The sequence below is a fragment of the Puma concolor genome, chromosome B4 (assembly GCF_028749965.1).
Source record: "Puma concolor isolate L17-30 chromosome B4, mPumCon1.1.hap2, whole genome shotgun sequence".
NCBI classification, from domain to species: domain Eukaryota; kingdom Metazoa; phylum Chordata; class Mammalia; order Carnivora; family Felidae; genus Puma; species Puma concolor.
In genome coordinates, this window is record NC_141673.1 from 75,610,349 (window position 1) to 75,634,073 (window position 23,725).

Here is a 23,725-nt window from a genome sequence, read left to right on the forward strand (position 1 = left end):
TACGTGGGAAAATTACGCCCTGAACACTTGGGATTTGGAACTGTTGTCCTAAGTGTATGTGGCAAGTTTGGGCAGTAATTTTGCTCTTTGAAAATCAGACTTTGCCTACTCTGCTCTATTATTTTCTGACACTTCCATGAATAAATATTTGATATGGCTCTCTCTCTCATAGGCCTCATGGTTTTGTTTTCTTTCTTTCTTTTTTTCCTTATAAATATTTATTTATTTATTTTGAGCGAGAAAGAGAGAGAGCACGCAAGTGAGGGAGGAACAGAGAGAGAGAGGGAGACACATCTGAAGAGGCTCCAGGCTCTGAGCTGTCAGCACAGAGCCTGATGTGGGGCTCACACCCATGAACCACGAGATCATGACTTGAGCTGAAGTTGGATGTTTAACCAACTGAGCTACCCAGGAGCCCCTAGTTTTATTTTGGAGTACACTTCTTTTGTTACAAAATAAAGATAAACCATAAAAATAATAAAAATCATTATATTTCCCAATATTATAAAAATGTGTAAGTTAGAAAGTAAAGGTCTCATAATTCCATTCCTGTGGGGTGTGAGCTATGTGTGTGTTTATAGAAATGCAGTCATAGTTTATATAAATGTGTATGTGTGTGTCTATATCTATACATACACACAATTCTGCAACTTGATTTTTCATACAAAGATGTTCCAAGTACATTTCTACATCAGTATGTATAGATGTAACCAATTTTTTAATATATAGAAGCATTGCTTTTTGTATAAATATCCAACAGAAAGTCAGTAGTGAAGATGTAAGAGAGTGGATCCTGGGTGGCTCAGTAAAGCGTACAACTTTGAATTTCAGCTCAGGTCATGGTGTCGTGGTTCATGGGATCCAGCCCTGTGTCAGCTCTGTGCTGTGAGCACAGAATTCCTGTTTGGAATTCTCTCTCTCCCTCCCTCTCTGCCCCTCCCCCGCTCTCTCTCCCAAAATAAATAAATAAACTAAAAAAAAAAAAAAAAAAGAAAAGAAAGAAACAACTTAAAACTAATTTTCAAATAAAACCCAGATGTTGTAAGAGATAGTGTGAATATAGACCTACATATGAATCCTAGCTCTGATCTCTAGCTGTGTAAACTTAAGACATGTCAACTCCTCTATGGATTTCAGCTCACCCACTTATAAAATGCAACAATAAGATCTAACTCATAAGGTTATGGATATATAATGAGAATTATATGTGAATATATAATGAGAAAACTCAGATAAAGTACCAGGCACATGGAAGCCATTTAAGTTAGCTTCTGTTTTACTCTTTGTAGATTGGGCAATAGGCCTATGCAAATTGTTGGTCTTTTCTCCACCACCCTCCCAAATAAGTATAAGTGTACCAACTTTTTGGAGATATTCAGAAACAAACACATTTTTTAAGTGCCAGTACTTAGAATCTTAGAAGATGTTTTGTCAGCATAAGGAATTATTACTATTAAAAAAAAAACCATGAAATCTAAAACAAAATGTTTATACATGAGGCTCTCTAGTTTATCCAAGCATATGTTCTGTAAAATATCAGGTACTTTGGGATGCCAAGGTGGCTCAGTCAGTTAAGCGTCCGACTTCAGCTCAGGTCATGATCTCATGGTTTGTGACTTCGAGCCCCGCATTGGTCTCTGTGATGACAGCTCAGAATCTGGAGCTGCTTCGGATTCTGTGTCTCCCTCTCTCTCTGCTCCTACCCCTGCTTGTGCTCTGTCTCTCTCTCTGTGTCTCAAAAATAAACATAAAAAAAAAATTTTTTTTAAATACCAGGTACTTTGTGTTAATAACTTAAACTTGCCAGGAATCACTTGTCCGGGGTAAAAACGGTAACAAACAAATGCCTTATAAAAATATATGTTTTTATATATTTTTAAGGATGGGATGCTGTTATGGACTGGAAAGATGTTCTGTCAGGAGGAGAAAAGCAAAGAATGGGCATGGCTCGCATGTTTTATCATAGGTAAGTAGGCTATACTCAGGAAACTAGTTCATTATTGTAACTAAAAAAAAAAAAAATCTTTGAACATGATTCGATGCCCTCATCTTTAAAAATATCTTACTCCTTGGAGCTCCTGGGTGGCTCATTCAGTTAAGTGTCTGACTCTTGATTTTGGCTCAGGTCATGATTTTGCACTTTGTGGAATCAAGCCCAACAATGGGCTTGGTGCTGACAGTGCAGACCCTGCTTGGGATTCTGTCTTTCCCTCTCTCTCTGCCCCTCACCCACTCATGCTCACTCTCTCTCTCTCTCTTTCTCTCTCTTAAAATAAATAAATAAACATTTGAAACATAGAAATATCTTCCTGGGGAATAGAGGGATGGGCAAAATGGGTGAAGGAGATTGGGAGATACAAGCTTCCAGTTAGGGAATGAATAACTCATAGAAATAAAAAGGCACAGTATAAGGAATATAGTCAATGATATTGTAGTAGCACTGTATAGTGACATGTTAGCTACACTTGTGGTTAACATAGCATAATATGTAAACTTGTCTAATCACTATGTTGTACACCTGAAACTAATGTCAACATGTGTGTCAACTAAAATAAAAAAGAAAGAAAAGAAAAAGAAAGAAAAGCTAACCCTTAGAATATATAGGTTTTACGCTTCTTAAGTAATTTTTTTCATGTGTCAGAAGTCTGTCAGTACTTTTTTTGTATTTCTTATGTTGAGTAATGTTAGATGACAAAATTAAATTTTCATATATAGAGATAGACAGAATATGAGCAGGGGAGGGGCAGAAAGAGAGGGAGACACAGAATCCGAAGCAGGCTCCAGGCTCTGAGCTGTCAGCACACAGCCCGATGTGGGGCTCCAACCCACAAACCGTGAGATCATGACCTGAGCCGAAGTCGGATGCTTAACCGACTGAGCCGCCCAGGTTCCCCAATAACATGGTATTTGTAATAATGTACATGGTTAGTTCAAGAATATGGCAAGCTAATTTGCAACAACATGGATGGAGCTAGAGAGGATTATGCTAAGCAAAATTAAGTCAGTCAGAGAAAGACAAATACCATATGATTTCACTCATATGTGGAATTTAAGAAACAAAATAAATGAGCAAAGGGAAAAAAAGAGAGAAAGAGAGAGAGGCAAACCAAGAAACAGACTCTTAACTATAGAGAACAAACTGATGGTTACCAGAAGGGAGGTGGGTTGGGGGTATGGGTTAAATAGGTGACGCAGATCAAGGACTGCACTTGTGATGAGCACCTGGTGATGTATAGAGGTGTTGAATCACTAATTGTACACCTGAAACAAATATTACACTGTGTGTTAACTAACAGGAATTTAAATAAAAACTTAAAAAAAAAAGAATATGGTGAACTAAAAAAAATAGAAACCAAAATTTGCTAACTCAGAACTTTTAGTTCAGTGTATTTTAAAATGTCCCTTTCTCAGATGATGTGGTGAGATTCAAGGGTAAAGTTTTCTGTTTGACATTTATGACCAGCTGTTAGCCACTATCACCCTGAATCTGTTTGAGCCTTGTCCATAAATATTCAGTAACATGATCACCAGCATAGCTGGTGAAATATAATATGGTGGAATGTAAAATGTGACCATAAATTTCTCACTGTGTCAGTGTGTTAATAAAATAAACCCTGTAACAAAGAGCAAGGGGCATTAATCTCAACCCAAAGAGATCTGTAAGCACTTGTAACTTGAAATCAATAGTTGATACTTGGTATCTAAAATATTTTGGATATAATGTGAGACTAAATAAGCTCAGGTTACAAACACCACTAGAAGGAAAATTTAGTGATCTGTATAGAAAGATCAGTGAAGATGAGCAAGTTGTTGGAAAGCAGAATCTGTTGAGAAAAAACAAAATTAAATAGAAATTTCAAATCCAGTGAAGGAAAAGAATAATTATGAGAAACTGCCTTCCCTTGTTCCCAAAGGATTAATATCAATATGTGAATGCAGTATGAAAGACCTGAACTAACTAAAATGGAGAACATTGGCAGGGAGTACTAAGTATCACAGTAGTATACTCTTTTGGAGAGGATTTTAATTTTAATATTTAAAGAATGATCTGAAGAGTTCTGTCTTAAGGGGGATAGAGTAGATCCTTCACAAAGCTGCCTCCTCTGATGATACATCAAAACAAAAAGAATGGAAAATCTGAGAAACAACATTACATAATGTTTCACTTGGTTATATCAGCCCAGATTCTAGCTATTGCTTAATTTAAATACACACACACACATGCACACACATACACATACACACATACCCCAGTTCTGCCAAGAAAACAAAAGTACGCAGTCTATCTTACATCTGCTAGACTAAGGATTGCTATGACAACTGAATGTAAGACATATACTTTATTTCTAATTCTAAGATGGCATCTCTTCTCTGTTTAGCTCAAAAAGCGACACAGTACAATAAGTAACTAAATTACTGGAAGGAGATTCACACAGAAAAAGAAAAGTTTATCTCTCTTTTATACTTCCTTTTCTTCTTCCTCTTTTTTACTTAAAAAAAAAAATTATCCACAAAACAGTAATCAACTCTGAGACAAAAATGTAATGCTTAATACTTAAACCGGAACAGTAACCAAAAACCACCCAGCACAACTATTTCTGTTAATGTCATGGGGAATCTCCAGTGATCCTTAAGTTCTTTGCATGGAAAGCAGTTGTTAAAGTCAAATGGGGTGTTAAAGTTAAGTTGACTCCTATATCTATTAGCCTTGTCTACCCATCCTGGAATAGATAAAAAGATCCTATTAATAAGATCATAGAAAAACAATTTAAAGCACTAAATAATTATGCTGAAGGAGAAATTACTACTGGTTTCAACGTTTATCTTTTCAGTGTCATTTATTTTTAAAGCTCAGAATATCCTCATGGAGGACAGTGTCCTGGTAAAACACTTAATACTGGTTTTCAGCTCTAAAATAAATAATAAATGACAGTGCATGAGTTGACCTTTGGTCCCATTGACCAAGCTAAGTCATGTTGTTGAGTACCAAATATACACCCAAAGTCCAGATGACCCTGTCTTCTTCTTGAAAGAAGACAGGGAAGGGGAAAGAAAGAAAGATAAGAGCAGGGGGTGAGATGAAAGGAAGAAAATAAATAGAAGGAAATGGTATCCAATGATAGGTACCTCTGATAGTGGTAGACAGTCCTTTCCAAAGTAAAAATTGAGCTAGAAAAAGTAATTAACTGAGTGTAATGAGAAAATAGTTACTGATTTTTTTCCCTTAAGAATTTGCAAAGCATGGTCTCAGTATTACCAGGTTAAATGCCAGTGTAAATTTGTCCGATTAGGCATACTACTTTTGCAGAATTATGTAGCAATGAAATTCCATTAATAGTGTTTTGGTACTGACATTGTTGATAAAGTTATCTTCTCAATAAATCTTTGCTAACAGGGCCTTGGCCTTTTTGATAATTAGCTACTGTAATGTATTTTTCATGTAATTAGTCAGAACCTGTCACCAGGAATGAACTTGCCTTCTATGGGAAAATGCACTCAGTGACCTGCCTCATCTTTCCTATGTCTCATACCCATGATTCACCCATTTGCATAACAATAAAGCTTATTGTATAGTGAGTAGGCATCAGGAAATCTATTTAAAATTTAAGAACAATATAATGTCCTAATCCAAAGAGGGAGGGTGACCCCTCTTTTACTTTATCATTAGTCACGTTTACTAATTTCATATACTCTTTTGCTCCTTTAAACCTTTTTTTTTTTTTTCAACGTTTATTTATTTTTGGGACAGAGAGAGACAGAGCATGAACGGAGGAGGGGCAGAGAGAGAGGGAGACACACAGAATAGGAAACAGGCTCCAGGCTCTGAGCCATCAGCCCAGAGCCCGACGCGGGGCTCGAACCCATGGACCGCGAGATCGTGACCTGGCTGAAGTTGGACGCCCAACCGACTGCGCCACCCAGGCGCCCCTCTTTTGCTCCTTTAAAGTTAACATTGCAGGGCACCTGGCTGGCTCAGTTGGTAGATAGAGCATGCTACTCTTGATCTCAGGGTCATGAGTTCAAGCTCCACATTGGGCATAGAGCTTAAACAATTAAAAAATAAAGTTAACATTGCAACTCATATTGTCCATGTAAAGATATATAATTCAAATAGGAAAGCCATTAATTTATTTGTGTTAATTTTTTTTCAAGACCAAAATATGCATTACTCGATGAATGTACCAGTGCTGTCAGCATTGATGTTGAAGGAAAGATATTTCAGGCTGCAAAAGGGGCTGGAATTTCCTTACTATCTATAACGCACAGGCCTTCTCTGTGGTAAGTGTTTCCAATGCTAATTTGCAATAGATGGTTTTTCTTTATATTTCTTTCTTTTTTTCTTTTGTTTAGGGAGAGAGAAAGAGAGAGATCATGCAAGCAGGGGAGAGGGGCAAAGGAAAAGAGAGAGAGAGAGAGAGAGAGAGGGAGAGAGAATCTCAAGCAGGCTCCATAATCAGCCTGGAGCATGACCTAAGGCTGGATCTCACAACCTAGGATCATGACCTGAGCCAAAATCAAGAGTTGGATGCTCAACCAACTAAGCCACTCAGGCAACCCTCTATATTTCTTTTTCTTTTTAATTTTTTTTTCAACGTTTACTAATTTTTGGGACAGAGAGAGACAGAGCATGAACGGGGGAGGGGCAGAGAGAGAGGGAGACACAGAATCGGAAACAGGCTCCAGGCTCTGAGCCATCAGCCCAGAGCCCGACACGGGGCTCGAACCCACGGACCGCGAGATCGTGACCTGGCTGAAGTCGGACGCTTAACCGACTGCGCCACCCAGGCGCCCCTATATTTCTTAAATAGTAGCTTTGCCTAGGGGTGCCTAGGTAGCTCAGTCGATTGGCAACCAACTCTTGATTTCGGCACAGGTCATGATTTCTCAGTTCATGATATCGAGCCCCACGTCAGGCTTGGCACTGACAGTGCTGAGACTGCTTGAGATTCTTTCTCTCACTCTGTCTCTTTTCTCCTCCCCAGTTCATGTGCATACACACGTGTGTATTCTCTCTCTCTCTCAAAATAAAAAATTAAAAAAAAATTTTTAAAAAGAGCAACTTTGCCTAAACTGTCACTATAGAGCATCGGATACTTCACTTATTCTACCTGTATTTCTGTTAAGTTGCACACTAGTAGTAGAGATATCCCAAACCTCACATCATAACATATATGTGCTATTTAAAAACTATTATCACATTCCAATAATTCTGAAAAACAGTGGAAGAATCAAGTGTGTTTAACTGAAAATATTCATAATCCATAGCGTGTACTAGGAATGAATATATTTATGTAATTTTATATCATCTTTTTACCCCTTTTTTCAAAATCCAGGAAAAAACCTGCACAACATACTATTCCTACAGATGATTAAGTTGGAGAAAACACAAGGGAAAAAAAGCTTTTTTTTTTTTTTTTTTGCTTTTGTTTTAAGGAAAATTGAAAATATTTTCTAAATATTATCCCATTAAACCTAATGAGATTTCCCATATTTAAAGAAATGGCAACACTATTTTTACCATTCCCCTACTTTTCCCATTGATTGATAACCATAATAATAGTTGATAGTGCAGATTCAGCACCTATTCTGGTCCAGGCTCATTTTATTCAAGTGTCATAACAACCCTATAGAGATTATAGATAGTCTAATTATTCCCATTTTATGATTAAGAAACTGAGAACTAGAAAAATGAGAAAAGTAACTTGCCATGATCACTCTATACTATAGTATGCTGCTCTAGTTAGTATAAGGAGCTCAAAATGCACCTTATATATAAGCCATAAAAACACTGTTCATTTATACTACACTCCACTACTTTGGTATTTGTTTCATCAATCAAAATCTTTTCTTTTGACATATTAGTTACTACAGTGGATTCTATATGCTTTAGCCTCATATTTCCCAAGGGACAGGCAGGACTTTTCCTCTCTCTCTAGCTGGAGTATTCTGTAGCAGGTGGCTAATCACATTCTGTGCCAAAGCCTCCATCACGTAGGTGACTTCAAACCTAGGCTAAGTAACCAGCTTTATTTGAGTTAATCCTAGAAGGCATTCTAGAACTTCCACTGTATAGAGAATACTTACCGTAAAATTGTGAGTAAACTGAGTATTCAGTTTAGATCAGGCTTTCATTGTTGAAAATTCTTTGATTCTGTACTTCTATTGAGAAGATAATAACCTGTTTTGTCTTCATTTAAACATTCAGATTTTTCATAATTTTTCCCTGCAGAGAGTTAACCTGAAAATAGAGCATTCATGAAATGACCCTTTCTATAGAACTTTGTGGTTTGTCTCTCTGTCATTAAGAACTAATTAGCATCTGGAGTGATAAAATCTCTCCAGAAGCAGTCTGGATCTAGTCCAGGATGAGTACATGGCAATGAATGTGATTCCTCTGACTTTTCCCTGGAGAAAACCAACAGGAATTGGATCTCCACAACAATTACGACATTTATCTATAAATCCCTGAATCAGCGATGGCATAGAACCACGCCAGAACTCTTGAACCCTTTCTGGTATACACTTGTCATTTCCAGACATGCTTCCTAATTGATCACATGTTAGCATAACACGGAGTTATGTCTTAGTTCTGGTAATTTTCTGACCTCTATCAATTAATTTATCATGTTATTACGTCACTCAGTTCCTTATTCAAGAAGCCTAAAAAGGCATTGGAAACATTCACTCATTTTTTTTTTCTCAATTGAAGGAACAAATCGGTTTTGGTTGCTGTGATATTAAATACTTTATTTAGAGTAATTTAGTATGTTACAATAAACTGACAGGAAGAGACAGAAATATCCCATATACTCTGCCCCTACATATGCATAGCTATCCACAATAGAATGAAACATTTGCTATGATTAATGAACCTACACTGACACATCATTATGACCCAAAGTCCATAATTTACATTAGGGTCACTCTTGGTGATGTACAGTCTGTGGGTTGGAACAAATTTTTAGTTGCATATATCCATCATTACAGTATTGTATAGAGGATTTTTTTTTAATTTTTTTTTTCAACGTTTATTTATTTTTTGGGGACAGAGAGAGACAGAGCATGAATGGGGGAGGGGCAGAGAGAGAGGGAGACACAGAATCGGAAACAGGCTCCAGGCTCTGAGCCATCAGCCCAGAGCCTGACGTGGGGCTCGAACTCACGGACCATGAGATCGTGACCTGGCTGAAGTCGGACGCTTAACCGACTGCGCCACCCAGGCGCCCCTGTATAGAGGATTTTAACTGCTCTAAAAATTTTCTGTGCTCTGCCTATTCATCCCTCTCTTTCCTCAAGCTCTGGAAACCACTGATCTTTAATGCCTCCATAGTTTTGCTTTTTTCAGAATGTCATATGGCTGGAATCATACAGTATGTAGCCTTTTCAGTTTGGCTTCTTTCACTTAGTAATACTCATAGAAGTTTCCTCCATGTCTTTTTATCGCTTGAAACCTCATTTCTTTTTAGCACTGAATAATATTCCATTGTTTGGATGTAGACAGTTTATTTATCCATTCACCTACTAAAGGACATCTTGGTTGCTTCCAGTTTGGGAAATTATGAATAAACCTGCTGTAAACATTCATATGAGGGTTTTTAGGTGGACACAAGTTTTCTCAACTCCTTCGGGTAATATCAAGGAGTGCAATTGCTGGATCATATAATAAGAGTGTGTTTAGTTCGGTAGGAAACTGAAAAATTGTCTGCCAAAGTGGCTGTACCATTTTGCATTCCAACAAGCAATGAATGAGAGTTTCTGTTGCTCCACAGCCTTGTTGGCACTTGGTGTTATCAGGGTCCTGGATTTTGGCCATTCTAATAGGTGTATAGAGGACAGATATTTTTTTAAGCTAATAACAAAATCTGTAATTTTATGCCTTTTAATGAGAAAAACATGTTTTTAATTGTAGCTATTCATAGTACATTTCCCCATAAAACTAAAAATTATGTTACTTCTGCAGTATGAATTAATTTAGGCATTTTAGGTTGAAGAAATCTATCATTTCTGATTAACCTTTCTCCCTAGATGAAATTCTTATTTTCCCTGAAAAGATACCAGATGAGGGAAAACTGTATTACATTTTCCCCAAGACAGCAAAGTAGTAATTATTGATTGTAAAGATTAAAATCAATATCAGTATATAAAAAGGTCAAAAATTATAAGAGCTTATTAAATTATTTGATTCCTGGATAGAATTATAGCTTTATATCTACCACTTTCCTAAGCTTGACTCGATTTGTGCAGAAAGTCTGTAGATTATCTCTGAGTCTCAGTTAATATAGTAGTTTCCTGTAAAATCCTCTTAAGCAAACCCTGAAATACTATTTAGCCCATTATGTAGGACACACCTTTGAATCTCAGGTAATGAAACACCCATACATTTTCTTCCTCCCATGTAGAAATCAAATGATGTTGTGAGACAGGAGGGACGAGCCAAACCTTCATTATACCTTGAAGATAAAAGTTGCCCAAGATCAGAACTACTGCATTCTGAAATTGCTCCCAGCTGTACATCCAAAGTTAGGAAAAGCCCAGGAATATATATATATATATTATATATATATATATATATATAAATATATATATAATATATATATAAAGATCATTAATCTGTGTCATATGTTATCAAGCATATGAACTTTCAACCTTCATCTTGAGAGTGATTTTATTCTTTTAGACACAGTTTAACCCAGGTTAATTTCCTCATCTTACAGCATGATAAAACCATCTAATCAAAATGAGATGAAACCACAGGTCCTACAACTGATGAATAGATCAACAAAATGTGCAAATCCATACAATGGAATATTATTCAGCCATAAAAATGAAGGAAGTACTAATACATGCTCCAACTTAGATGAACTTTGAAATCATTTTGAGTGAAAGAAGTCAGTCACAAAAAGCCATGTATTATATAATTGTATGTATATGAAATGTCTAGAATAGACAAATCCAGAGACACAGAAAGAAAATTGATGGTTGGGAGGGGTTGAGCAGAGCAGGGAAAGGGGAAGGACCGCTAATAGGTATGGGGTTTCTTTTGGGGGTAAAGAAAATATTCTGGAATTGGATAGTAGTGATGGTCACATGAGCTTCTGAATAAACTAAAAATCACTGAATTTTACACTTAAAAGGATGAGTTTGTGTTATGTGAATCATATCTCAAGTTTAAAAAAGGAAGTGAATTTACTTGAAATAAGCCCACTGATTATAGTAAATAATGACAGATGAGTGCTTAAAAGGGATCAAGAAGCAACAAAAACTGGAAGGAAAAGACAGGAAAACTGAGGACACATAGGAGTATGCGCCACGTCAGGAAAGTGACAAAATGCAGGGACACAGCAATGCAAGGCCAACTCTGCTAGCATTACTCTCTCCACACATCCCCCACAAATTCCAGAAACCAGTAATCTTAGCCTCTTTTTAGGACAACATGGATTATCTCCTGTGTCATCAATAAAATAATCTCTATACTTGTCTGAAGTTTCTAATTATGAACCAGAGCCATGAGAAAGGATATTAAATTGTATGAAGGCATGGGAGTATCTTTAAAAGATTTCTATCAAAGAGTTCATTTTTTTTTATATTTTAAAACTGGGGTGCTTGGGGGGGGCCCAGGAGGGTAAGTGTCTGACTCTTGATTTTGGCTCAGGTCACGATCTCATGGTTGTGAGATGGAGTCCCGCATTGGGCTCCCGGCTAGATGTGCAACCTGCTTAAGATTCTCTCTCTCTCCCTCTCCCTCTGCCCCTCCCCAGCTTGCACACATGCACGCTCTCTCTCCTTCTCTTAAAAAAATGTTTTAAAACTTTATTAGTGAGGACTTTTTACTTATGTAGAATAATTCATTCCGAAAAGGTAGTATATTAATGAATTGATATTGTATTTCCTTTATTTTTCTTAGTTTTTTTCCCCTGTATAACTTTAAAAGTTTACTTTCTTCTCTCAGCTTGCTTTCCTTATTCCCATTCTAACTAAGCTTTGATATTTATTTAGGGGCCATACTTGGTTCTGAAGATAAATAGATACAAACAGCATATCTTCCTTTGAAGTTCGTATATATTCAGAATATAAGATAAATATAAGCAATGGAATTCCCAAGAGATTAGTGACTTTTGAAATTAAAAAGATTATAATACTTAACCTCATGAGGGATTCTTGAAAATCAAATGTATAACAGTCACCTTACTTAAAATTTGCCTTTGGATACCAACTGGAATGATAAACCTAAAATGGCTTTTCACAATTATTGCTAATAATATAATTTCATTTTGATCATGCAGGAAATACCACACTCATTTATTACAGTTTGATGGTGAAGGAGGCTGGCGCTTTGAACAATTGGATACCGCTATCCGTTTAACACTCAGTGAAGAAAAACAAAAGCTAGAATCTCAGCTAGCTGGAATTCCCAAAATGCAGCAGAGACTCAATGAACTATGTAAAATTTTGGGAGAAGACTCAGTGCTGAAAACAATCAAAACTGAAGATGAGACATCCTAATTTGTTTTGACATGTTTTAAAAGTTAATTTTTAGGTAAAGGCTCAGAGACACTCTGTTATGTTGCATGCATTGTGTTTAAGCACAGAGAAAAAGGAAGGAATGTTTTATAAGACTTTAGCATCAAGGAAATATATGATCTGACTTTTCAGAGGAAAATAAACAAATGCATTATGTGAGATTAGTCATTCTTGCTTATACTAATTCCTAGTGACGGCCTAGTTCACCTGTGAAACAAGATTTTCTAGGTGAATTTATGATGAATACCAGATTTGCTATGTGTATGTGATGCATCTGAAGTTCTTAACAAACATGGGAGATATCTTGAGAATGGAACAACTTAAGAACATTATTCGGTTTGAAAACAGGTGCATAAAATTAGAAGTTTGAGTAATGCCTCAGTCCATTTATGGTTATTAGGTTTAATAGCTAGAATTCATGTTCATCATTGCTAGTGGTCAACTAAACCTGCATACAAAATAGCTGACAGTTTGATAAATAATGTCAATATGAAAAAAATTATTTTAATGGCAGTGGTTGAAAGAAAGAAGCATGGCTGTACGTGTGTAAAGTGCCATATCTTTAAATTTTAGATTTTCAGCATCTTAATGTGGACACATAACAAATTAGTCTTAATGAGAATCTTACATATTTGTTAATAAACCCTTTTGTTTTTTTTTTGTTTTTTTTTTTTTTTTAAATTTTTTTTTCCAACGTTTATTCATTTTTGGGACAGAGAGAGACAGAGCATGAACGGGGGAGGGGCAGAGAGAGAGGGAGACACAGAATCGGAAACAGGCTCCAGGCTCTGAGCCATCAGCCCAGAGCCCGATGCGGGGCTCGAACTCACGGACCGCGAGATCATGACCTGGCTGAAGTCGGACGCTTAACCGACTGCGCCACCCAGGTGCCCCATAAACCCTTTCGTTTTAAAAAGAGAATGGCCAATACGGAAAAGGAGTATCCAAACAACGTATGTCTCAGCCTGTTACTTTGCTTGGCAGCATTTTCTACTGCAACTTCTGTCTAGAAATACTCAGCTTGTTTTTGTGCTCAGAGGAGGAGTCCACCACATTTTTAAATAATAGCGCTATCATGGAATATAGGGGTTCTCCAAATCACAGTAGTAATAGCACACTTGAAATAGCACTTTAGAATTTACAATCCTCATTTATATCATTTCATTTATATTCTTATGTCAATCTATTGAGGCAAATATTCTTTGCCTACTTCGCGTTTGCGGAAATTGACACTCAGACTTGCCTTAATTATGCAATTTATTTAGGGACAGATCCAAGGATCAAATAAAGTTCTCCTGATTCCTTGATCATTGCTATTTCTACTTTCTACTATTATCCTTGAAATCTAACTGGACTGTAATATCAATAAAAGTTAGATGAGATGTTGAAAAGAAAATAAATTTGGTAATGATAGGGCTGTTACTATGTGATTATTGTTTACAAGACATGGAAATTACATACAAAGTGGAAAGGTCATTGGTCTGTGGTTTAAAATGAACCAAGAAAGTTAGCAAATTTTTCAGCAACTATACACTCATACTCAATATTGATGTACCTCTATAGCCAGCAATCAGAAGGGAAATTAGTTGTGTTATAGATAAATTTTAATATTTATTGAATGTAATGAGAAAGAATCTGCATGGAATAGTCCATGTGAAATAAAGCTTATCTATTCATGTGCCCTGGAGTTGGAAATACAAAATCCAGAACTGGCATTTTAATCTCCTACTGCCTATGCCACCACATTGACAGGCCAGGAAAAATGAGAGTGATCAGTTGTTAGCGGTTTTGGATTTTATTTACATATTTAGACACAATCATAAGAGATGCTAAGTCAGTGATTCTCAGACTTTATCAGGCGGTAGAGTACCCAGAAGTCATTCATGATCACTGTAGTAGAACATCATGACATGTTCACATTTGCAATTCTTCCATGCTAATCAAGACATTTTTAGTTATCAACAAATGTAACCATCTTGTATGAAGGAAGTCAGTAGAAAATCATAATCAGTACATCTGTCTAGGTTTTTCTGTTAGTATCTTCAGGTACTCAGTGAGGCAAGTGTCAAAGGTTCAAAAAAATGCATGGACCCAAAATTTAAACTTGATAAAAATCATCCATTAATCTTAACTTCTGTTTAGTGGTTATTCAGTTTATCCTGCTGTAGGAAACAGTCGGAGGCAAGTGTCTTGTTAACTCTTAAAGGTACAGGAAGAAAATGAAAAGTCCTCATTTGAAATATGTGCATAATTTCCATGCCTTAATTTTCACAATTTGAAATATAAAGCATTTAGGACCTGATATATTGTTTTGAAACCTAGAAATGAATGCCAAAACAAATATTAGATTTGTAATTAGCCCTTATTTGATACATCCTATCAATGAGCTGAAGTAAGTAAGATTCATTATTTATAATGTACAGGATTCAAGGATGTTTAAAATTCTGTACTAACAACTGTACACACTGTAATTTAAATGTTAAAATTCTAAGAGAAACATGGTTTACATGAGCTTTTTGTGCCTATTTATTTTCTGAATTTTCATCAAGGACCAATATCCTCCAACTTGGAGGGGAAAAAAATCTGTGATTTCAATTTGTGTTGATGTACCATCTAACTGTTTCCAAAATGGTCCAATGGGTATACCATATTTTACTATTCTTATAGTTACACTTTACAAAAAAACATGAACAAGATTAAGATATCAAATAGCCATCTTTGAATACAGCAAAGGGTAGATGGAAAGAAAAAGAAAGGATATTTCAATTTTCAAACTACTTTACTACTTACTTTCAAACTACTTTACTACTTTTACCAGGTTATCTATTTACCCAAACTTTTGACTTCTGGGTTTTTTGGGTTTTTTGTCAAAGAAAGCTGTAAGTTTATGGAGATTGATTTTTAAATGTGCACTTTTTGGCTAACTTCCAACTTGGAAAATAAGTTGCATTCTATAAAAATGTTGCATTTTATTTCTCCAGCATGTAGTGTTAGGCCAAGCATGAATCTAAAATTGTGTGCGTTCTTGTAAACAAGATAATGTTTAAAAATCCCTCTCCGGTAATCTCAAGGACGATGACATATCCCGATATTCAGCCCAACTTTACATTTGTTTACAATGGGGACGGTTTTCCTCGACAGTAATTTGGGTTTTGTTTCAAATTATGCTTTTCAAGTAAATGTATAAATGGACATGTTCGTTTTTTATTTGAGACTTTGGTTCCAAGTATAATTTCATATTTGGCGATAGGCGTCGCCTATTAAAATCTTTTTGGAATAGTTTTTGATTCCATAAGCCTAGAAAAATTTGTGACACATTGGAACCCAAAATCCGGAGAATGTTACACACTTCTGAGGTGTGCAGAATATGGTAATGATGATCAAACCATTGATTAAAAGAGATACCTTTGAAAGAATTACATTATGGCAAATATGGGTCTCATTTAGAAATGTGAAGTACTTCCATAGACCCCAGGGTATTTTCATTTCTGCTGATATACCCTTAGGTATGTCGAATATGTTTTAGAGCTGTACTTGTCATGTTTGCCACATGAGAACTTTCAGATGGATGCAAAAAATATTTTTATTAAAAGCAAATTCCTTCTTCATTGTTGGTGCCTTTCTTGATTTCCAAATACAAAACTGCTTTACAGTTTTTATTGTGAAATGTTCAAAACCAGTTGCCTATACTTATACACAGGGCTTGTGTTAATGAAAGCAAGTGAGAAAAATGTCCTTAATGGTAAAAATAACTATGTAGCTAATCTAGAATGTGGCTATTTGTGAATGCTCTATGATATAGTCTCCAATGTGCAGTTGCTTGAGCTCAACATTTCTTGTGAATTCCTTAATAATCATTAAAAAACGTTTGATTAATCAAAGGAATTACAAATTATTCCAGTGGTAGAAAACACCTTATTTCTATATTTTAAATGACTTTGCTGAGCGTGTCTATATACACCTCATTTACAAGTTGTGTGGTGTACAACTGTATGTAGTGCTATGAACAATAGTCCCCAAATAGTTGCTTCAATATTTATTTTCTTTATTAATTCAACACATACTTATTAAGTACCAGCCTATGCCAGGCACTGTGCTAGGTTCTAGGAATAAATAAAATATGGTCCCTGTACAAAGAAGCTTACCGTTCACTGAAAATTAGGAAAATGAGTACCCTGAGAGAAAAACTCAATAGGTACTATTTATTATTTACCAAGAAGGCAGAAAGCATTGATACATATTGACTTATTACATCTTCACAAAACTAATTCAATAAAAGTGGAAAGTGAGGACAGGTTAAGTAATTCATCCAACCTCATACAGCTACAGCTATAGAGCTGAAATTTAAACCTAGCAATATTGGATTACAAAGCCATGTAACTCCCATCAATTCCTTTTTAATTAGTTTAGGTCAATTTGTCATTATCATTGTTTTAAACTCTAAACTTTTAAACTCTTAAGTTATAAGTATGTTTTTAACTGGCTCAAGGTTTCTGGTTAACCAAACATGCATTTTTTTTTCATCTAAAACAGAAATTTGTCACTTAAATTGTATTTTCACTGTTTTTATTATAAATGTTGGATGCAGTCCTATGGGAGAAAGAGAACAAAAGGCAGATTTTCAAATGTTTTGAAGAAGAAATGTCCAAACCGGTTAACATTCATTCATTCATTCATTCATTCAGTAAATATTTATTGACACATTCAAGGTACCATTTATTGTGCTAGGGATTTTAAGTGAACAACACAGACCTGGTCTCAGTCCTCATGAAACGTTTTAGTACATCAATAGTAAACAATTGTATGCCTGTTAGATGTTATGTTCCCATCTAAATGGCATATTTGTTTTGTAGTATCTTCTCAATTCTTGTATTTCCTGCCTAGGACAGCTCTGTTGCAACATTTAAGCAATAAGCATTTTCTGGCAGCAACATTCCCTTGATTACACATTTAAAGGCTTCATAATCCTCATGCCCTCTAACTTGGTCTAAATGACAAGGTCCAATAAAACCAGTCTGCAGGACTATATCATCCTTCACCAGTAGGTGCTCCCATGCATTTAGCACGTTTTCTTGAAACCTGAGAAACAGCTTCTCAAGTTCAGGTCATGTAAAGTGAACCAGTTAGGTACAATGAAAAGTACTGCTCTTGTGTTAACACAAAATACAGATAACTGTAGCAGGATAATTCTAAAGAGCAAAAATTAAATTTAAAATAAATAATAATTGTAAAAGTGAATACACAAGGCTTCTAAAATTAAGTACAATTAAAATTATATGTTCTATCTCAGTACTTGTTACCCAATGTAGAAGATAAAGTGATTAAATATTTACCTTACGTGTTCTTATGTGATTTAATACCTATAATATAGATAATGCAACTATGAAACAATGAAATATTAAACACTAAATATTCACTTGCCAAATCATCTAATTATAGATGATACAAAATAGGAGGCAACCTTATATATCAAATATATTATTCAACTTTTATCTATTGAATGTATTAAACTTAATTAAAATTTATTGGGCCTATAAATCCTTTACTAATTAAAAAATAGAAAAGTTTATTCTAATGAATATATATAAAATGAATGTAAGTATATATGTATATATGAAGTTGTGCACACACAAAAAATAGAATGCACATGTTTTAAAATCCCAAATGGAACATTTGCAAATTTGATCACATATCAGGCCACATAACAAGTCTCAATAAAGTTTAATCAACTTCTATATGAAAAAAAATTAATTGGGCCTAAAAATCATGTAAATGTATAAAACTACAGAAGTTTGTAGTGCCTAGGGACTCACATAAGGATGAGGTAAAAGAGGTCCTAGATAAGATGCCATCTTTTCGGAAAGCTAATAGAAACTGGCCTTTTGCAACATGCAGATATTGATAACTCAAGAGTGATAAAGACTGAGGGAGTAAATGTCAAAGTCCCCTTATTTGGGCTAACTTGTGGCTCCATGCAACAGCTTTCCAAGATCCACAAACATGGGGTTTACATAAGGGAGGTTAATGTAGATCCAAGCAGATACATATATTGTCCTGCAACTTCTCTGTCTCTCTGTCTCTCTCTCTCTCTCTGTGTCTCTGTCTGTCTCTCTCTCTCTCACACACACACACACACACACACACACACACACACACACATTCTAGAAGTTTAATATAAAAACAGCATAATTATTTTGAGATTTAAGTAGTGAAAAAAATATTTTTCTATTGTGATAAAAAACATAACAAAGTTTACCATCTTAACCATTTTCAAGTTAGGGTTCAGAATGTTAAGTACATTCTCATTGTGAAACATATCATCTTACAAATTGGAAACTCTATATCCACTAAACAATAACTCCTCTTTCTCCCCCTCTCCAGTCCCTAGTAACCATCATTCTACTTTCTGTTTCTATGAATTTGACTATGTTAGGTACTTCATGTGAGTAGAACCAAACAGAATTTGTCCTTTTGTGACTGGCTTATTTCATTTAGCATAATGTCCTTAAGCTTCATCCATATTGTGGCATGTGACAGGATTTCCTTCTTCTTTACGGCTGAATAAAAGCCATCGTATGTTGATACCACATTTAGTTTATCCATTCTTCCATTGATAGAGCAGGTTGCATCTACCTTTCGGCTATTGTGAATAATACTGCTATGAACATGGGTGTGTAGCTGTCTCCTTGAGACTCTGCTGTCGATTTTTCTGGATATATACCCAGAAGTGTATTGCTGGATTGTATGGTAGCACTGTTTTTAAGTTTTTCAGGAACCTCCATACTATTTTCCATAAGTCGCTGCACAAATTTACATTTCTTTCAACAGTGCATATTCTTGTATATTAAGCCCATACTGCTAGGTAAAACTCTAAAGTGCAGGGGGTTTCGTCTCCTGAAAGAAAAATTGAGCATCTTGGGGATTACCTAGTATTTGCCTCATCCCCTTTCTCTCCTCCTCTCCACCGTAAGTCAAGAAGTGATACTCTGGTTTTAATCTTCCCAACAGGATGCTGATTATAAAATTTTCACAAACATTTCTTCTAATTCACTGATTCAATAGAAATTAGATATCCCATTAACTATCTAACTGCTTCACGTTTTCTCTCTCTGGAACCACAAGTGTACATCCTTCCTCTTTCTGCTTCCCTGGGTAGGTCTCAATACCCCTCCAGGTTCAAAGATCCTATACCCTCATTAAATAAATAAGATGAAGTCTTTCCTCAAATTAGTCATGAATTGACTTTTACTTTCTTTAATGTTTATATAAAATTCAGTACCAAGAGAACAACCTTACCCCACCTAATGACCACTGGACTTCTGATGGTAAGAACAAAGGGGTCAATTCAAAGCAGAAAGCAAATTTCAATTACAACCCACAATAGAGCCTGTAAGAACCCAGCATCTCTTCTTGCCTCACTGAGAGCAAAGGGTAGGCCGTCCAAAAATGGACAACTTTGGTGTGAACATTATTTTGAGTTAAAAGCAATTAAAACCCAGCAGATTCAGGAAAAGCTTTTTACCTCCCCCTGAACTGCTTGCTTATATAGGGAAGAGAGCTATTAACATATTCCTCTTTACCTAAGAAACTTATCTACATAATAAGGTAAACTTTGTTTTTCAAACACCGCCTTTCACCTTCTTGTTAATGGTCTTTTCTCCCCTTTGTATCCTCAGACCCCTCTCCCCTCTCCTTAGCTCAAGTAAGCGTCGTGTTGCCTGACTGCCTTTGGAATTTCCATGTCTGTATGAATTCCCCACAAATATGTTACTAAATTTTATTTTCTCTTGTTAATCTGTCTCATGCCAACTTGATTTTTTTTTTTTAAATTTAATGTTTATTTTATTATTTTTGAGAGAGAGACAGAGTGTGAGCAGGGGAGGGGCAGAGAGCAAGAGGGAGACACAGACTCTGAAACAGGCTTCAGGATCTGAGCTGTCAGCACAGAGCCTGATGCAGGGCTCAAACTCACAAACTGTGAGATCATGACCTGAGCCAAAGTCAGACACTTAACTGACTGAGCCACCCAGGCACCCCCATGCCAACTTGATTTTTAGTCCAGCCAGCAGGACCTTCAAGGGCAGAAGAAACTGTTCCTCCCCAACCCTTACCACAAGCCTCAGGTGTAGGCCATGCTGGGCAGTGATTAGGAACACAGGCTGTGAAGAAAGACTGCTTGGTTGAGTCCTACCTCTGCCACTCCCTGCTGAACCTGTTGCTTCATCTTTCCATGCCTTAGGTTTCTAATTTTTAACAAGAAGATAATAATGGTACTTACTTGGTAGTATGTTGTGAGGATTAAATGTATTCACCCTTATAAAGTGCTTAGGAGAGAGCCTGGCTTATGTTTACAGCTATTACCATTTACACATATTACTGCTATGAGTTATTTAAGTAAATATCTAATCAGCATCCTTCCAGAAATGGTTGATTTTGAGAGTCACGGAAGACAGAGGGCTAATTTAGGGGGGAGGGGTGATACTTTGGGGGTGAGAAACCACAAGTGTGAGGTGCTAGCAGACAAGAAGCTCAGCTTATGTTGAAGGGTGGTTACTCAATATATGTTTGTGGAATAAATGACTGAATGACTGACTGAATAAATAGGTGAGGCGTTGGCAGAAGAAAGAGAAAGGGAGATAGGCACATGCCAAAGATAAAACTGCAATTTTGCCTCATGCCAATCATAGCTGGCATATCACTGAAATCGTGTGGACATGCCATCTTCACAATGGGCCCATTAGTTACTGAAGCCTGAAACTATGTATACGCTGCTGTGCCCAATAAGGTGAAACTAATTTTCTTCTTAGAATGTCCTGTCCCACATCTGCCAGGGTCCCTCCACTTCAGTGTGTCTACTTCATGCTTATTTCTTCCACACAATCCCCAAAAGGGAATTGGAGAAAAAGAAAAATGAAGAGAAAGACAGAGAGGAAATGGTACTATGTGACTGTGGTGGCAGTGACGTTGGAAAGTATGCCTAGAGAGAAGAGCGTAATCCTGGAGACCTAGTACCCTTGTTACACCCACTTCCCTCATCTTCTCTCTTACCTTCTCAAGAGGAGAATGCCCACATTCCCAGGGAACTTTAGAACAGGTGCCCATTGAAGATCTTCCTCCTTTATGATGAAGATGGAAAATTGAGGTTTGTCACAACATCCTACTGATCTATTTTGAATGATTTTAATGCCCCAAAACTATACTGATCACACCCATCTGGAAAAAATCTAATCACGTGTGACCAAGTCTCTTCATGCCTGGACAAGAGTGGCTGAACAATACTGACAAGTCACTCGTCAAAGTAAAATGTTCACTATAAATTTGTGGTCACCAAAGACATCTCAGTAGCACTCAGTAATCCCACTACATTCCTTAGTTCACTCACTTTCCCATTCTCCACAACTATTTTCTCTGCTCTCTGAACAAGTCCAACTCTCCCTCCTTCTCTTTTTCTCACAGCTGGTCTCTGACTGACCCTTTCTTTACCTTTCTACTACCACAGATGACAACTTATCCTCAACCACACCCATTTGACTCTGTCCCTTCTGATACACAGAGGTCTGCTTCTCTTGTTTCCTAAACTGGTGGCTCCTAGGAATCACCCCTGCTGCCTTCTCACCCCTCACACTCCATATCTAATTCACCAACAAATCCTGTTCATTTTGCCTTCTAAGTAAGTGCTTTCAAATCAGTCCCTTTTCCATCTTTGCCATGTTAACAAGGTTCAAGTAGAAATCTCCTACTGGGTCTACTGCCATTGCTTCCTGACTGATCTTACTGTATCCATCCAATAACTCCATGCATCTATTCACTTTTACAAAAATTATTTTTAAGTAATCTCTACACATGGGGCTCAAACCCACAACCCCCAGACCAAGAGTCTCATGCTCCATGACTGAAGAGCTCAGACTGAGACAAACAGATGCCCTCCACCAATCTATTCTTAAAAACGGGCACCTGGATGGCTCAGTGGGTTAAGCGTCTGACTTCAGCTCAAGTCATGATCTCGCAGCTCGTGAGTTTGAGCCGGGTGTCGAGCTCTGTGCTGACAGCTCAGAGCCTGGAGCCTTCTTCAGATTCTGTGTCTTCCTCTCTCTCTGCCCCTCCCTGCTCACATTCTGTCTCTTTCTCTCAAAAATAAACATTAAAGGGGCGCCTGGGTGGCGCAGTTGGTTAAGCGTCCGACTTCAGCCAGGTCACGATCTCGCGGTCCGTGAGTTCGAGCCCTGCGTCGGGCTCTGGGCTGATGGCTCGGAGCCTGGAGCCTGTTTCCGATTCTGTGTCTCCCTCTCTCTCTCCCCCTCCCCCGTTCATGCTCTGTCTCTCTCTGTCCCAAAAATAAAATAAAAAACGTTGAAAAAAAAATTAAAAAAAAAACATTAAAAAAAAAGCAAACAAAAACTTTAAAAAATGTTTTTAAGTGTGATATTACACAAATACCAAAAACTTCACAAAACATAAATATACAGGGTATACACACTATGTTATCACAAACTGAATACCAGTTTAACCACCCAAGTTAATAAATAGGGCACTGCCAGCCCTGAAGCCCATCTAAACCACTTTCTAATAACTAGCTCCTCTTCCCCCTCCTAGTATAACCACTATCCTGACTTCTAGCACTACACATTAGTTTTGCCTGCTTTTAACTTTATGCAAGTAGGATCATACTGTATGTATCTTTCTAAGTGTGGCTTCTTTCATTTAACATCATGTGCATGAAGTTTATCCATGTTGCAGTGTAAAATCACAGTTTGTTCATTCTCATTTTTATATAGCAGTCTCTTGTATACTTACAGCACAGTTATTAATTTTACTCTTTGTTAAGTTTATTGATTTATTTTGAGAGTGAGAGAGAGCACGAATGAGGGAGGGTCAGAGAGAGGGGAGAGAGAATCCGAAGCAGGCTCCTCACTGGGAGCACAAAAGCCCAATGCGGGGCTCAATCTCACAAACCATGAGATCATGGCCTGAGCTGAAATCAAGAGTTGGTTGCTTATCCGAATAAGCCACCCAGTCGCCCCTAATCCCACTCTTGATAAACATTTAGATTGCTTCTGGATTAGGGCTATTAAGAACAGCAAACTGCTATGAACATTGTTATACATGTCTTGTGCTACAAATGTGCACACATTTCTCTTGGACCCATCCATGCTAGTCATAATAGCTACAGTGACCTTTCCTAATGCAAATCTGATCGTATTAT

The 23,725-nt window shown here is 36.7% G+C and overlaps 1 protein-coding gene across 1 annotated transcript in view; it reads left to right on the top strand.

Moving 5' to 3' along the window:
- Positions 1 to 16,130, top strand: part of ABCD2 (ATP binding cassette subfamily D member 2) — a 67,910-nt gene extending 51,780 nt beyond the window's left edge. Inside the window, exons 8-11 of the mRNA XM_086713664.1 lie at positions 1,882 to 1,966; positions 6,154 to 6,279; positions 12,285 to 13,183; positions 13,440 to 16,130. Of these exons, the coding sequence (XP_086569790.1) occupies positions 1,882 to 1,966; positions 6,154 to 6,279; positions 12,285 to 12,504 (431 nt within the window). The 3' untranslated portion in view covers positions 12,505 to 13,183; positions 13,440 to 16,130. The remainder of the gene's footprint in view (positions 1 to 1,881; positions 1,967 to 6,153; positions 6,280 to 12,284; positions 13,184 to 13,439) is intronic.
- Positions 16,131 to 23,725: the final 7,595 nt, after the last annotated feature.